At 40.4% G+C, this 17,032-nt stretch overlaps 1 protein-coding gene across 2 annotated transcripts; it reads right to left on the reverse strand.

Moving 5' to 3' along the window:
* Window positions 1-2,762: 2,762 nt before the first annotated feature.
* LOC110520952 (neuromedin-U) lies at window positions 2,763-16,417 on the reverse strand. 2 transcript variants are annotated; one of them, XM_090233384.1, is made up of 9 exons: window positions 16,252-16,417; window positions 14,048-14,103; window positions 13,850-13,897; window positions 13,567-13,620; window positions 13,364-13,390; window positions 4,245-4,325; window positions 3,377-3,430; window positions 3,245-3,282; window positions 2,763-2,986 (listed from the first exon to the last, which is right to left on the reverse strand). In XM_090233384.1, the coding sequence occupies exons 1-8, from the start codon at window positions 16,397-16,399 to the stop codon at window positions 3,247-3,249; spliced, it is 504 nt and encodes a 167-aa protein (XP_090089510.1). In that variant the 5' UTR covers window positions 16,400-16,417; the 3' UTR covers window positions 2,763-2,986; window positions 3,245-3,246. The 2 variants fall into 2 exon arrangements, with proteins under 2 accessions (XP_090089510.1, XP_021454080.1); XM_021598405.3 differs by lacking the exon at window positions 4,245-4,325 and having other exon boundaries at window positions 2,764-2,986.
* Window positions 16,418-17,032: the final 615 nt, after the last annotated feature.

The raw sequence follows: 17,032 nt of genomic DNA on the forward strand, positions 1-17,032 counted from the left end.
TCAAAGTAGCCTCCCTTTGCCTTTATGACAGCTTTGCACATTCTTGGCATTCTCTCAACCAGCTTCATGAGGTAGTCACCTGGAATGCATTTCAATTAACAGGTGTGCCTTGTTAAAAGTTAATTTGTGGAATTTCTTTCTTTCTTAATGTGTTTGATCCAATCAGTTGTGTTGTTACAAGGCAAAAAAAGAAACATCCTTTCACTGTCAACTGCGTATATTTTCAGCAAAATTAACATGTGTAAATATTTGTATGAACATAACCAGATTCAACAACTGAGACATAAACTGAACAAGTTCCACAAACATGTGACTAACAGAAATGGAATAATGTGTCCCTGAGGGGGTCAAAATCAAAAGTAACAGTTAGTATCTGGTGTGGCCACCAGCTGCATTAAGCACTGCAGTGCATCTCCTCCTCATGGACTGCACCAGATTTGCCAGTTCTTGCTGTGAGATGTTTCCCCACTCTTCCACCAAGGCACCTGCAAGTTCCCGGACAATTCTGGGGGGAATGTCCCTAGCCCTCACCCTCCGGTTCAACAGGACCCAGACGTGCTCAATGGGATTGAGATCCGAGCTCTTCGCTGGCCATGGCAGAACACTGACATTCCTGTCTTGCAGGAAATCGCGCACAGACCGAGCAGTATGACTGGGGGCATTATCATGCTTGAGGGTCATATCAGGATGAGCCTGCAGGAAGGGTACCACATGAGGGAGGAGGATGTCTTTCCTGTAACACTCAGCATTGAGATTGCCTGCAATGACAACAAGCTGAGTCCGATGATGCTGTCACACACCCCCCCAGACCATGATGGACCCTCCACCTCCAAATCGAGAGTACAGGCCTTAGTACAGGCCTTGGTGTAACACTCATTCCTTCGACAATAAACGCAAATCCAACCATCACCCCTGGTGAGACAAAACCGCGACTCGTCAGTGAAGAGCACTTTTTACCAGTCCTGTCTTGTCCAGCGACGGTGGTTTTGTGCCTATAGGAGACATTGTTGCCAGTGATGTCTGGTGAGAACCTGCCTTAAAACAGGCCTACAAGCCCTCAGTCCAGCCTCTCTCAGCCTTTTGTGGACAGTCTGAGCACTGATGGAGGGATTGTGCGTTCCTGGTGTAACTCGGGCAGTTGTTGTTGCCATCCTGTACCTGTTCCGCAGGTGTGATGCTCGGATATACCGATTTGCCTACTGTCTGTAAGCTATTAGTGTCTTAACGGCCGTTCCACGGGTGCATGTTCATTAATGTTTTGTGGTTCATTGAACAAGCATGGGAAACAGTGTTTCTTTGAAAGACAGGGTCCTGAAAAAGGGATGGTTATTTTTTTACTGAGTTTACATTATTTTCTGAAAGTGAAATTGTATTTGTTGTAGCATAGGGACATCTACTGTTTAGAGGAAGTACTGCACCTTGAAGCAGCTATCTTCCATTCCTTGTTTTATTTATTTAACTAGGCAAGTCAAACAAATTTTTATTTACAATGACAGCCTACTCCAGCCAATTGTGCACCACCCTATGGGACTCCCAATCAAAGGCAGATGTGATGCAGCCTGGATTCAAACCAGGTACTGCAGTGACACCTCTTGTACTGCTATGCAGTGTCTTAGACCACTGCCCCACTCGAGAGCCCTTGCAGCTCCCACAAAACAAAGAATTTGTCATATTGTCAGGTTGATCAATTAAAGGGACCAACCTATCTCCCTTTAGGTTCAAGGTTTTCAACAGTCTTGAAGGAATGTAACATTGCCTTGGGATGGGGTTGGTGCTGAAGATACAACTGTGCTTTCTGAGATGTTCTTTTTAATACCACTAGATAGCGCCATGGTCAAATATTTGATCCACACAGCAGTGAATTGATCCTGCATCAGATACAAATGTGTGTTCATCTTCTGTTTTATCTGGTACAATATTATGTACAGCTGGGAGGTATTATATTTTACCAGCTCTTCTCACCCTTTGGCAGAGCATTCTGTCTGTTGACTGAACACATGCTTCCCGCTTGGAGGAGTTCTCACACTCAGAGACTTGTCTTGTGGGGTGTCTTGTTGCTTCACACTCCCAACCTCCTCCATCCCCTACCCAGATCTAGCTTTCCAGGATACAGCAGCCTGCTCATGGGTCACTATCAGTCCACAGCCTTCCAGCTACTTCTTTCAAGAAATACTCCCACAGTGGGTGAGAAACCAGAAAGGAAAGAGATACACGTTATTTGTGTAGTGTCATTATCGATCATACAGCCACTGCTGTGTGGGTTAAGTCTGATAATAGTTACTTGGTCACAAAAACAAAGTATACATTTTTATTCCATATTCCAGACCTGACTCTCCACAAATATTTTCCTAATTAACAAAACCATTAATAAAGCTTCAATGCTATAAGGTAAATACAATTAGTAAGTCATCAGAATGAGTTTACTTCTTCACCTGAATGTAATAGTTGGTATATTGAGACTATAATCAGCCTTTCTGGTCTTTCGTCTGTTTGAAAGGTAGAGTTTAATTCCAGAACGCGGGTGCAACATAATAGTGTTGGGTGAGATCTCAATCTTGTGTCATAGGAAATGTTTCAGAGAGAGACATCGTTTTTTTGAGCACACTAAGTATGGTCAAGAGTATTTCAGCTCACACACACACACACACAAACACACTCCTCTTGTGTGTTCACTGACAATTTTCCAGTTGCGTCAGGACCTCTTTGTGCAAGTTTCATAAGCAGTATCTGTCTTTTTGCAAAATCATTCCACCACAAAGATAACCATATAACAATGCTTTTAATTCAAAAGACACATCATCAAAACACAAATAAGACTTTTGGACAAACAAAGATTATTTTACTTAGACTCTCATTTCTTTGTTCTTCATGTTGTTTCTTCATTCTTTCAACATCGTTTTGGTGGAGGTCTGGACCACTCTAAGATGGTTGTGCCTGTTCGGTTATCTGGTTCTGTGTCATCTCTGTACAACGTAGAGTAGGGACTCTGTAACACGTTGTTTTAAAGGGTCAAGGCCATGCAAGTACAAACACAGTAGGCTACGACTCATGATAAAACATGTTTTCACAGTAATAATAACCAAAGAGTTTCATGGAAACCTGCCTCCCCACTCTGTCAGATTACGGGTTTGATATGTTTTTTTCCCCCATTCCCAACCCTTTCAGGGTACACTAGTAAATGGACATCAGTGTTACAGCAGTGTTTACTAATGATAATGGCATTGAGAAATACCCCAAACCTTACATTTACTCAAATTCTAGGGATCTTCTTCCATTTCTTGGCTGTAAGAAAGAAATACAAATGTTACTGATGTATGTAATCAAATAAACGTTGTAATGGAGTTAATGCCTGTTCCCTGAATGTGTGTATTCATACCCGATATAAGAAGTACCCTCTGCTCTGAATTCCTCCAGGTCCCTGGAGATGATCCTAAACAGAAAGCACAGAGGATATCAATGATCAGGTGATAGAAATTCAGGTATTGTCTTACTTGAGTAAGGCAGTATTTATTCAGCCGACAACCGCTTTAAAATGAAAAAAGTCAACATTTCAGTTGGAACAGAAAGAAGTGTGCTAGATATCCTTGTTTATCTGTCTAAGCTCCTTTTCCACTTATTTCATTCTTTCGTAGGCAAAACCATTAGAGCAGACGTCACTCCCATTGAGTCTCTGCCGTAAACAGACACACACTAAGCTGAGCACTTTTCCACTCACAATTCTGATGTAGCTACTATGTGAATGTCAACCCCAGGTAGAATGAAGGATTAATTATGTTGAGTTAAAGCACAGCGACGTGGATGTTCACCTGTCAGATGCACTAATTTTAGACTGTAATTACCTGAATCATGGAAAAGAACAGCTAATGTAGACGAGTACAGAGAGTGACAATATGTGTGTAAAAAAGGTAGCCTCTATACGCACAATGAAACAGTCTCATAATAGGACAACACACTGGAAAAATGACAAATCCTGTATGCATTGGCTAAGTGAAAAGAGAATAGCCTCCAGATGCCCTAAATTGACTGCAAAGGGAACATCAAGAGTTTTAGCTCTCCCAATTAAATAAAATCAAAGGGTGCTCACAATATCTTTAATTCGACGATTAGTATCACACTATAACAAAGCACTGCAAATTGTGGTGGCTTTGTTATATGCGAGTCTAAGAGATTACTGAGAGATTTCCTCTCCAAAGAAGTGACAGGTGCAGAGTAGATGTAAAACGGAACATGCAGAGTGTACATACGCGGAATACAAACTCCTCTCCTCTCTCTCGTCTGGTATGGAGTTGAGGAACTAGCTGCAGGAGAGGGTGCATCACAGGGGACTGACACATCCACAAAACATCCACATACAGACAGACATGAAGAAACATGAACAACTGCCCGGACATAGAGACAGAGGGCTGGGGGCTGCAGAGAGGAGCCCATATATACATATACACACACACACACACACACACACACACCCTAACATCCCATCCACACAGACACAAGTATGAATGCATGCTCCAGTGGATGCACCCATGTGCACGAGCACATCCGTGCGAGGGCAGGCGCCCACAGAATTGACTCCCTTTCCACCCATGAGTTGAAATTCTAATTGAATTGGCCACACCCTACAGGATGTAGAATTTGAGTTTGATTGACAGAAAGTAGAAGTTAATTCAGTGCAATTCAAATAAAGTCCAATCAGTCATAGAAAATGAGTTTCATTGAATCTGACTGGTCACACTTCCAGATAACAATAAATATCAATTTTCTCTGGAATGTTCATATACTCTTTTAACATTAGTGCTTAGAATAGCCAATTATAATTCCACCAAACATTTAATTTGTTTGGCTTCTTTTTGAATCCCTCAGGGTCAACTTGAGGGTTAAACTAATGCATTCTGGGAAATGTGGTATTTTCCCCATATTGAACAAAATGTAAGTGATTAATGAAATATAATGAATATATGAATATTCATAAACAGGTTGCTTTCCTTGATCGTTCTTTTAAGAGTTTGTCCTGAAATCAATTGTTTCAACAATATATTTTATGCATGTATATAATGACATGTTTTATGTTCAATATGTATATTTGTATAGACTACCAGGTACTTTACCCTGCACCTTAGACTGCTGTCATATGTACATAGTCATTGAACACTGGTCACTTGAATAATGTTTACATACTGTTTCTTCCACTTTATATGCATTGTATTCTAGTCATGTCTCATCATAGATAACTTATTTTGTAATTGTTTGCTAGGTATTATTGCACTGTTGGAGCTCGATTTGCAGATGTTATCGCAGGTGCAATGAATTGCTTGAACCACAAGCGGTGAAACACAAGCATTTCACTGCACCAGCGATAACATCTGCAAATCTGTGTATGTGAACAATAAACTTTGATTTGACTATACCTCATATAGAATAGAATAGGCATTTGAATTTAATTTAATTTAATTCTATTAACTTTCATTCATATTCAAATTGCAATTTTGTATCCTGTTTACTACCTCAATTCAAATTGCACAATTTAATTGGAATTTGATGCATTCTCAATTCAATTCGGAATCGGGCAACACTGACACACACACACACACATACATTTGAAGTCAGAAGTTTACATACACCTTAGCCAAATACATTTAAACTCAGTTTTTCACAATTCCTGACATTTCATCCTAGTAAAAATTGCATGTCTTAGGTCAGTTAGGATCACCACTTTATTTTAAGAATGTGAAATGTCAGAATAATAGTAGAGAGAATGATTGATTTCAGCTTTTATTTCTTTCATCACATTCCCAGTGGGTCAGAAGTTTACATACACTCAATTAGTATTTGGTAGCATTGCCTTTAAATTGTTTAACTTGGGTCAAACACTTCGGGTAACCTTCCACAAGCTTCCCACAATAAGTTGGGGGAATTTTGGCCCATTCCTCCAGACAGAGCTGGTGTAACTGAGTCAGGTTTGTTGGCCTCCTTGCTCACACACACATTTAAAGTTTTGGCCACATATTTTCTATAGGATTGAGGGCAGGGCTTTGTGATGGCCACTCCAATACCTTGACTTTGTTGTCCTTAAGCCATTTTGCCACAACTTTGGAAGTATGCTTGGGGTCATTGTCCATTTGGAAGACCCAATTGCAACCAAGCTTTAACTTCCTGACTGATGTCTTGAGATGTTGCTTCAATATATCCACATAATTGTCCTAGCTCATGATGCCATCTATTTTGTGAAGTGCACCAGTTTCTCCTGCAGCAAAGCACCCCCACAACATGATGCTGCCACCCCTGTGCATCACGGTTAGAATGGTGTTCTTCTGCTTGCAAGCCTCCCCCTTTTTCCTCCAAACATAACGATGGTCATTATGGCCAACCAGTTATATTGCTGTTTAATCAGACCAGAGGACATTTCTCCAAAAAGTACGATCTTTGTCCTCATGTGCAGTTGCAAACCGTAGTCTGGCTTTTTATGGTGGTTTTGGAGCAGTGGCTTCTTCCTTGCTGAGCGGCCTTTCAGGTTATGTCGGTATAGGACTCGTTTTACTGTGGATATAGATACTTTTCTTCAATATATCCACATAATTATCCACATTTTCTTTCCTCATGATGCCATCTATTTTGTGAAGTGCACCAGTCCCTCCTGCAGCAAAGCACCCCCACAACATGATGCTGCCACCCCCGTGCTTCACGGTTGGGATGGTGTTCTTCAGCTTGCAAGCATCCCCTTTTTCCTCCAAACATAACGATGGTCATTATGGCCAAACAGTTCTATTTTTGTTTCATCAGACCAGAGGACATTTCTCCAAAAAGTATGATCTTTGTCCCCATGTGCAGTTGCAAACCGTAGTCTGGCTTTTTTATGGCGGTTTTGTAGCAGTGGCTTCTTCCTTGCCTTTCAGGTTATGTCGATATAAGACTTGTTTTACAGTGGATATACAGTGCCTTGCGAAAGTATTCGGCCCCCTTGAACTTTGCGACCTTTTGCCACATTTCAGGCTTCAAACATAAAGATATAAAACTGTATTTTTTTGTGAAGAATCAACAACAAGTGGGACACAATCATGAAGTGGAACGACATTTATTGGATATTTCAAACTTTTTTAACAAATCAAAAACTGAAAAATTGGGCGTGCAAAATTATTCAGCCCCCTTAAGTTAATACTTTGTAGCGCCACCTTTTGCTGCGATTACAGCTGTAAATCGCTTGGGGTATGTCTCTATCAGTTTTGCACATCGAGAGACTGAATTTTTTTCCCATTCCTCCTTGCAAAACAGCTCGAGCTCAGTGAGGTTGGATGGAGAGCATTTGTGAACAGCAGTTTTCAGTTCTTTCCACAGATTCTCGATTGGATTCAGGTCTGGACTTTGACTTGGCCATTCTAACACATGGATATGTTTATTTTTGAACCATTCCATTGTAGATTTTGCTTTATGTTTTGGATCATTGTCTTGTTGGAAGACAAATCTCCGTCCCAGTCTCAGGTCTTTTGCAGACTCCATCAGGTTTTCTTCCAGAATGGTCCTGTATTTGGCTCCATCCATCTTCCCATCAATTTTAACCATCTTCCCTGTCCCTGCTGAAGAAAAGCAGGCCCAAACCATGATGCTGCCACCACCATGTTTGACAGTGGGGATGGTGTGTTCAGCTGTGTTGCTTTTACGCCAAACATAACGTTTTGCATTGTTGCCAAAAAGTTCAATTTTGGTTTCATCTGACCAGAGCACCTTCTTCCACATGTTTGGTGTGTCTCCCAGGTGGCTTGTGGCAAACTTTAAACAACACTTTTTATGGATATCTTTAAGAAATTGCTTTCTTCTTGCCACTCTTCCATAAAGGCCAGATTTGTGCAATATACGACTGATTGTTGTCCTATGGACAGAGTCTCCCACCTCAGCTGTAGATCTCTGCAGTTCATCCAGAGTGATCATGGGCCTCTTGGCTGCATCTCTGATCAGTCTTCTCCTTGTATGAGCTGAAAGTTTAGAGGGACGGCCAGGTCTTGGTAGATTTGCAGTGGTCTGATACTCCTTCCATTTCAATATTATCACTTGCACAGTGCTCCTTGGGATGTTTAAAGCTTGGGAAATCTGTTTGTATCCATATCCGGCTTTAAACTTTTTCACAACACTATCTCGGACCTGCCTGGTGTGTTCCTTGTTCTTCATGATGCTCTCTGCGCTTTTAACGGACCTCTGAGTCACCTCACAGTGCAGGTGCATTTATACGGAGACTTGATTACACACAGGTGGATTGTATTTATCATCATTAGTCATTTAGGTCAACATTGGATCATTCAGAGATCCTCACTGAACTTCTGGAGAGAGTTTGCTGCACTGAAAGTAAAGGGGCTGAATAATTTTGCACACCCAATTTTTCAGTTTTTGATTTGTTAAAAAAGTTTGAAATATCCAATAAATGTCGTTCCACTTCATGATTGTGTCCCACTTGTTGTTGATTGATTCTTCACAAAAAAATACAGTTTTATATCTTTATGTTTGAAGCCTGAAATGTGGCAAAAGGTTGCAGAGTTCAAGGGGGCCGAATACTTTCGCAAGGCACTGTAGATACTTTTGTACCTGTTTCCTCCAACATCTTCACGAGGGCCTTTGCTGTTGTTCTGGGATTGATTAGGACTTTTCGCACCAAAGTACGTTCATCTCTAGGAGACAGAACATGTCTCCTTCCTGAGCGGTATGACGGCTGCGCGGTCCCATGGTGTTTATACTTGCATACTATTGTTTGTACAGATGAAAATGATACCTTCAGGCGTTTGGAAATTGCTCCAATGATGAACCAGACTTTTGGAGGTCTACATTTATTTTTCTGAGGTCTTGGATGATTTATTTTGATTTTCCCATGATGTCAAGCAAAGAGGAACTGAGTTTGAGGGTAGGCCTTGAAATAAATCCAAAGGTACACCTCCAATTGACTCAAAGGATGTCAATTAGCCTATCAGAAGCTTCTAAAGCCATGACATTTTCTGGAATTTTCCAAGTTGTTTAAAGGCACAGTCAACTTAGTGTATGTAAACTTCTGACCCACTGGAATTGTGACACAGTGATTTATAAGTGAAATAATCTGTCTGTAAACAATTGTTGGAAAATGACTTGTGTCATGCACAAAGTAGATGTCATAACCGACTTGCCAAAACTATAGTTTGTTAACAAGAAATTTGTGGAGTGGTTGAAAAACAAGTTTTAAAGACTCCAACCTAAGTGTATGTAAACTTCCAACTTCAACTGTACGTACACACACAGTCCTCAGTACAACCCTGTGTTCATTTGCAGACTCTGAGACTCTGCATGTTTAGATCGACACATCACATAGTGACAGCACGCTCTCCACATGCAGGCCATGCCAGGACATTGAAGTGCTATACCTTCTCTACTAATGTAATGTACCAGCGTCATGCGTAGGTAACATTGGACAGCGTTTGGTGTGGGATGTCATTATGACGGAATTGAAGTGATGTCAGATAACCGATTACAATCAGTTAAGTACGCATTTTCATGGCGTAATCACAATGTCTAGGAAAGACATCATATTTGGATTGTTATCTGGTTGACAAGTTTTACATTTTGTCAACTCAACTTGATTTTACTGTGCTAACATCCTCTGAGGATGAACTTTGCAAAGCCAATCTCTGCCCTGTGACTGTAAACAGAGCTATATCCTAAATGAATTAATGAAGCCATCACAGGAAATAGAGGATGTCATTTCGATGCCATTACAATGACTTGGAGACTTGAGATGAAAATGGTTGGCACTTAAAAATACAGCCTTCCATGAATTATTCAGACAGGGCAGAAAATTACTCCCTTCATTGTACTTTCTGTTTATCTAATTTACACTAATGATGTTCCCCCACGTCAGTTATTCTGATGACAGCGGAAGTGAGGGTGAAATTAGTCATTCCAATTCTCATGCAAACAAGACAGGATACACTAATGTGTAAACAGGTGTGTCACGCACCTCAAAAATGTGAGGGGGCACAAATTATGTGAGAATAGCTAGGGGGTGGTCTGTAGGGGGGCTAGGTCCCCCGTCCGTAAATTAGAGAATTTAGCATTTTTCAAACACCTTTTTCCTGCATAATCCTTATGCTTAATTCTATATCATAAAAAAAATGCATATCTAAGCATACCTCTTCAGCTGTCTGTATCCTCCTGGCTGGGGATTTTTTTTAAAGAAACTAAGGGCTCTATTTTAACAAACCTAACACAATGGTAAATGTAAGCGCATGCGGTAGTGCTATACGTTCAGGGGTGTGTCAGAAATATTTGTGCCATTTTCACTCTCACAATTATCGGCACACTTGCTGGCGTTGGCGCGAAAGGGCTGGGTTTTGATGAATAAACAAGTTGTGGGTGTGTCGAGGCTTGGCCCCTCACTGGCCAATCAGAACGTGCGCCATGGCAAAATATGTGGTTGCTTCAAGCTGTGTATTTATGTTTTTTTATGTATTGCCTTGGAATCAACTCCAATGTTAGTCTGTTATAGTTTGTTAAATAGCTTAAGGAAGCCAAATAACAAAATCTAGACCTATCTTTGCTAACTGCTAACCTGAACCCATTTGTAGTCCACATTGTTCCAAGTAATTACATGGCTTCAATAGCATTCACACTGATATAGGGGCCAGACCTACTGTAAATTGCATCATGGCTGAGCATGGACATGCCAAACATTATCAATAAGCAAGATTAAATTATTTATTGATAAGGCCTAAAAAGAGAATGAATAAGTCTAATCAAATTCTAAACAAAACAACTTGTTTTAAATAGGCTATGTTACACTTAAAAGGCACCATCATTTCTCCCCGTGGGCATATAATATTAAAACAACGCAGACTATGCAGGGTTTATGCGCCTCCAAACTGATCCAATAGAAATAGAAAGGGAGGATGTCCACTCACCGTTATACTGCTCCCAAATAGTCCTATGTTTTATGAACATAATCAGAACCAATTTAAAGATCAGGTAGCGTTCACACACCTCCAGAAGTTACATTGCAAGCGTGACACGGACTTTGTCACCATAAAACCAAGAAGTTGAATCATTCTAATAAGTTGTGGTAATAAAATTGAAAAGAAAAACAATCTGTTTTTTTTAAACAACAAATAAATGTTGTTAAAATCACCAGGATAAAAAAAGTCTACGTTATAGTAGGTTTTTAACGTATGAAACGGAAAACAAGCCATTGTTACAGACCAGACAACTTCTAAATACTCGGTTCACCGGTATTCACCGAAGTTCTCCTCTCCCGTTTCATGATGGGCATGGACACATAGCCTACATCATGGAGGGGGTTTTACGCACGTCCAAAACCGGACCTGCATGGCTAAAATAATGTGGGACTGCCTACAATGCATAGATGAAAAGGGAATGATAGCTCACTGTTTTACTCCTCTCAAACTTTATATTTTAATAAAGCTTTGGTGATTAAGATTTATTTCCAAGCGGTCTCAGGAGCCAACCCCTTTATTGACAGTCTTGACTACTTCATAATTGCATTGGGCAAACAAAAAAAGCCTTAATTGAGAGGGGAGGCTATGCTTGGTTTTTCATCAAATAAAACAAGGAAGGGAAGGATGGGAAGAAAAAAAATCTGTTTCTAAATACAAAGTATAGAGGCATCAAAAGCACATTAGGCTACTGTTGTTCCATGCACATATGGGTAGTGTCAGTCACGGCTGTATAGGCTGTGTTTCCACTGTCAAAATAATGCCATTACCCGCTAAACCAGCTTTTGGATGGCCTTAAATATCCCTATCAGCGCTGCCTGAAATGACCACTTTGGATCATATTTTTAAGGAACTGGGTTTCTATGGCCAAGCAGCAGCACACAAGCCTAAGATCACTATGCGCAATGCCAAGTGTCAGCTGGAGTGGTGTAAAGCTTGCCACCATTGGACTCCGGAGCAATAGAAATGCATTTTTTTAAATGATCAATCACGCTTAACCATCCAGCAGTCCGATGGACGAATCTGGGTTTGGCGGATGCCAGGAGAACGCTACCTGCTGGAATGCATAGTGCCAAGTGTAAAGTTTGGTGGAGGAGGAATAATAATCTGCGGCTGTTTTTCATGGTTCGGACTAGGCCCCTTAGTTCCAGTGAAGGGAAATCTTAACGCTACAGCATACAATTACATTCTGGATGATTCTGGGCTTCCAACTTTGTGGCAACAGTTTAGGGAAGGCCCTGTCCTGTTTCAGCATGACAATGCCAATGTGTACAAAGCGAGATCCATACAGAAATGGTTTGTCGAGATCGGTATGGAAGAACTTGTTGGCCTGCACAGGGTCCTGACCTCAATCCCATCAAACACCTTTGGGATGAATTGGAACACCGACTGCTAGCCAGGCCTTATCGCCCAACATCAGTGCCCGACCTCACTAATGCTCGTGGCTGAATGGAAGCAAGTCCCTGGGGCAATGTTCCAACATCTAGTGGAAAAACCTCCCAGAAAAGTGAAGGCAGCCAAGGGGGAACCAACTCCATATTAAGGCCCATGATTTTGTAATGAGATGTTCGACGAGCAGGTGGCCACATACTTTTGGTGATGTAGTGTATCTGGGATAAAACCAACTTCATACAATTGCCAGGTGACTAGTAGTATTATAGAGAAACAACAACAAAAAACTGGACAAATCTGACCCCTATGGGCATGACGCCTCTGTGTGGACACATGCCACACCTAAAAGAGTTTAAGAAAGTGTACATCTTGCATGCAGAGCAAGAGACAAGGGGAAGGGAAGCACTGGTAGGTGGAGCAGTGTTTTCTTTCAACCTTTTTCATACCAGGGATGGGAAAACTATGGTATTTCTTATACCAGAAACCTATGGGCCTATCTCCTTGGAGGACAACTCTTGAGAAGTTAGCAAGCTGGGCAGCTATAGAGTGTACGTTTGTGTGAGCTGGCATGCATTTTGAGAACGTGAGAGCTGTGGTAATGTGATATGCAGCAAAGTGTCTGCAATTCATAACTCTAAATACTTGGTTTACTCCGGAAATAAAAACTAAGCTAAAAACCTAACACTTTTTCAAGATAAAAATGCACGTTATGGAATAAAAAAGGTAATGCAATACTAAAAACACAGTACAAGTAACAGATAATAAAACGAAAATGCAATGTGCCTTCGTGTCAAGCCGCAAAGCAGTGCACAGTGAAATTGAGCTTTAACCCAACTTACCGCCTCCTCTGTTAAGCCAGCACCTTGTTGCTTAACATAATGAAATAAAAACTGTATATGCAAGCAAACACATACACGCACAAATAAAAATTGTCAAAAGGTTGGATGTTGATTGCATTGATATTAGTTACCCTTAGTGAACACTTTTCAATAGACGGATGAAACAGATGCCGCACTTACCCTTTTACTAGGATTGTCCCATCCTTTCTGCAATGACAATCAAATAAAACTACATTTACTCGAGAATGATTAAGCACTGCAAATCTGAATATACATGCAACTGTGTTGTGCTCGCACAGTAGGATAAACCACAATGTGTGTATTTATATTTGTGATAGAATTTTTGTTTGAGCTACTATGCTGGAACATGAATGGTGGAATACCTTAGACTTCTGTACAAGCATCAACACACAGAGTTCTCCTAAAACATTGGGTATCTAGGGTAGCAACCAGAGAGCAGGGGGAAAGAGGTGAGCGCAATAGTCTGATACGGTTGTACAGCATTTTCATTTCAAGCCTGTTATTGACTATTTTAAATTTCATCATAATTGGAATTGATCCTGAACTTGAAAATATGAGAGAGGTTCAGAGAAAGAAAACATTGAACATTCATCCATTCTCTTCTGTGCTTTCATATGAACATTTCATTATTCTAGTCTTACTCACCCGAAATGGCAGGTCTGCAGAAAGGTAGGATGAGCACACATCTTCTAGCTATGGGAGACAAGACGAGTGTTGTTATGAGAGAGGGAGTGAATAGTAAACATGTCTCTGCATAGCAAAGGAGAGGAACAGCTCAGTCTCTTCCGTGCTTTCATATGAACATTTCATTATTCTGAGAGACACTGTAGTTCTGTGGCCTACCTGGTTGAGAAGCTGGTACTGGTCTAGTGTTGCTCTCTGCTGTTGTATTGGAGAACCTTCCATTGAAACACAGGCAGACACGAGTATCATTACATCATCACATTGATGCTGTATCACTAAGCTAATAGAAGTGTGTATATCGTGATTAAAAACCATAATCTATTTTGAGTGGATCATAGTCATAAACTAATGCATTTTGACAATATGACAGGAGGATGGGAACTTGGAGAGTGTATTGAAGCTTTTCTGTGTTATCCTGGGGTCAAATTTGTTCATATTCAAAAACTCATAGTGACCAACTATGAACCAACAGCTCTGTATCCCAAAAGTGTACTGACATCCAACAATGGTCTTTCTTTAAACCACTATTTTCCCTTATAGATTCCTCTTTCCCTCTTCTGTCCTTCTTTTTGTAGGAATTGTCCTAACAGCACACAGCAATAGCTCTGTTCTCTTCCTGTCGCCATCGCTGTTTAAATGTCTCTAAACACCTGTGCCAATTATCACATAAGAGCATCAAAGCCGCGTTCAATCGCTCAATGTCACCGCAAATAACCCTTAACAAATACAATTTATCATGTCACTGAAGAGTGATTGACACGATTGCCATTCTGAATCTATTTATGTCTCGATCATTTGTGATATTATTGCTGTTTGGGGTCGAATCCAAGCCAATGTTTAGAGCCATTACAATGGGGGGGGGGGGGGGGGGGGGGGCTGTCTGTCACAGAACAAAGAAAGGAGTGGGAGAGGGAGAAGAGGACCATGCATGAAATAAATAATAGAGAGAAATTGCCAGTGCAGTAAATACACTAACATCATAATTTTACCAAAACAAATGTCTAGCTGCAACAATGTCACAATAGATGCTATTCCCAGAAAGGTTTGACAGTACTAATGGGTCAATTTGAAACTAATGATCAGGCTCATCCACAACAAGTTCCAATAGTGCGTCCCATTATGGTTCAAAATAAAGTTAAATTAACTGATTGTGGATTAGGAGGTCATTCCCTTTCCAACTTTTGTCGTTTATGTATGTTACATGGCTATGGGGGAGTCATAAAAGTGTAGCCTAATTTCATACTCAAAAATAGGGCTGGATTTCCCAAAATCATCATAGCACTAAAATCATATTTATTCCAGTTAGTTTCAATAGAATTAAGATTAGCTTTATTGCTACTGTACCTACTGTACGATGCTTTTAGGAAACCCAGCCCAGGGCTGTTCAATTCCAGTACTGGAGGGCCGAAACACTTCTGTTTTTGTTTCTATCTGGTAGTTAAAGACCAGGTGAGTTGCAGCCCTAAAACAACAGGTTGCAAAGCCGCTGTACTGGTGGTGGGAGTTTGTAGGCTTACACCAGTGCTCTATGCAACCCCGTTTATAATCAATTCATTTCCAGTCAGCGAAAATCCCACAAACGAAAATACAGTATTGGATAATAGGTTATGTAGGCTAAATGAAAAACATCGTTGTAATGAAAGTTCGCCCTCTGATCAAATCTAGCGCTCTTATTGTAGGAACGACCTGGGAGACACCAGGCCCTCTTCAGAACAAAGTACATTTACCAGATGAAAGTGCTGAAAGTGATGATGACATGGCAAACGTTTAATTAAATGCAACAGGCAACAATCGACGTTAATTTGCCAATAATTATCATGACAATCTGCAGTTAAGATAGACTTGAGTAAATGTCAAGTTTTTAAATATTTCTCAAACCTTCTCTCCTTTGGGCAGGTTCCCAATAATGTGTAATTACGCACAATAATACAATGATTGGCATGTGAAAAAACCTTGAGTTTAAATATTGATATGAGTCTATTCATATTGTAAGGGATTGAAATACAACTAGCTTTAGTCTACAGTTTTTTTTCTTCCAGAAATTGTACACATTAAATAAAGCTAACAAAGTGAGATGATTGATGAACCTAATTTTATTTTGTAGTCTAATTATTTTAAGCATTTATATTGTTGTTGTTGAGCTTGTTGATTAGGCCTATTAGTAATTTATGTTGCCCAAATTCAATGGTTTGAAAAAACCTTTGATTACAACTTTACATGTTTCATAACCTATTAAATTGGGCTACAGCAAACCCGCAAACATTTTCCATTGCTTTAAAAAGTTTTTCGTTTTAAGATCTTGACTTGGACCTTTATCAATGCACAAGAACCAAAGCATGCTCAAAATATATTATTAAACTTACTTTTGCAGATGGGGATCGCTGAGATGAGGAGAACAAGGAGGATGAGGCTCGCGCTGCTGAGCGGGTTCATTGCGCTGGTGCTGAGGCTGCTCATGTAGCTCGCGCTGCCGCTCTGAGATACTCTGGATTGGCACTGAGAGGTCTTCATAATTACTTCTCTCTGGTTGCTATTGGCTTGTGTTCTTGTTTATCTGTGATAAATACTATTCCACCGGAACAATTTTAAAACACGAGGTCACACCCTCTCTACATCAATGACACTACACTGCGTCATTAATTCCACATCACATGCATGCATAGGCTACACAAGGCTGTGGCCTATCTAATTGATGATTGAGGTTATGAGGAAACGTGATTCTATACATCAATAATATTCTTCCTGAACAAATACAGGAATGAGATGACAGCATATGTTTGACAAAATGTGTCTATATCCAGGCCTTTAAAACACCAAGCCATCAACATAATGAAATAGATACTGTAGCCTAATGAACTTACAGTTGAAGTTTACAGACACCTTAGCCAAATACATCTAAACTCAGTGTTTCACAATTCCTGACATTTAATCTTAATGAAAATTCCCTGTCTTAGGTCAGTTAGGATCACCACTTTATTTTAAGAATGTGAAATGTCAGAATAATAGTAGAGAGCTTTTATCTCTTTCATCACATTCCTAGTGGGTCAGAAGTTTCCATACACTCAATTAGTAGCCTTCCACAAGCTTCCCACAATAAGTTGGGTGAATTCTGTCTCGTTCCTCCTGACAGAGCTGGAGTAACTG

This window comes from Oncorhynchus mykiss, chromosome 4 (assembly GCF_057628025.1).
Source record: "Oncorhynchus mykiss isolate SJ-2025 chromosome 4, ASM5762802v1, whole genome shotgun sequence".
Taxonomy (NCBI): domain Eukaryota; kingdom Metazoa; phylum Chordata; class Actinopteri; order Salmoniformes; family Salmonidae; genus Oncorhynchus; species Oncorhynchus mykiss.

Excerpts from the sequence above, each read along its gene's own strand:
- LOC110520952 (XM_090233384.1), bottom strand. The coding sequence starts at position 16,399 with ATGAAGACCTCTCAGTGCCAATCCAGAGTATCTCAGAGCGGCAGCGCG. Across the intron at positions 14,104-16,251 it reads AGCGATCCCCATCTGCAAAA|GTTCTCCAATACAACAGCAG; the intron begins GTAAGTTTAATA and ends TTTCAATGGAAG. Across the intron at positions 3,283-3,376 it reads GAGGGTACTTCTTATATCGG|CCAAGAAATGGAAGAAGATC; the intron begins GTATGAATACAC and ends TCTTTCTTACAG.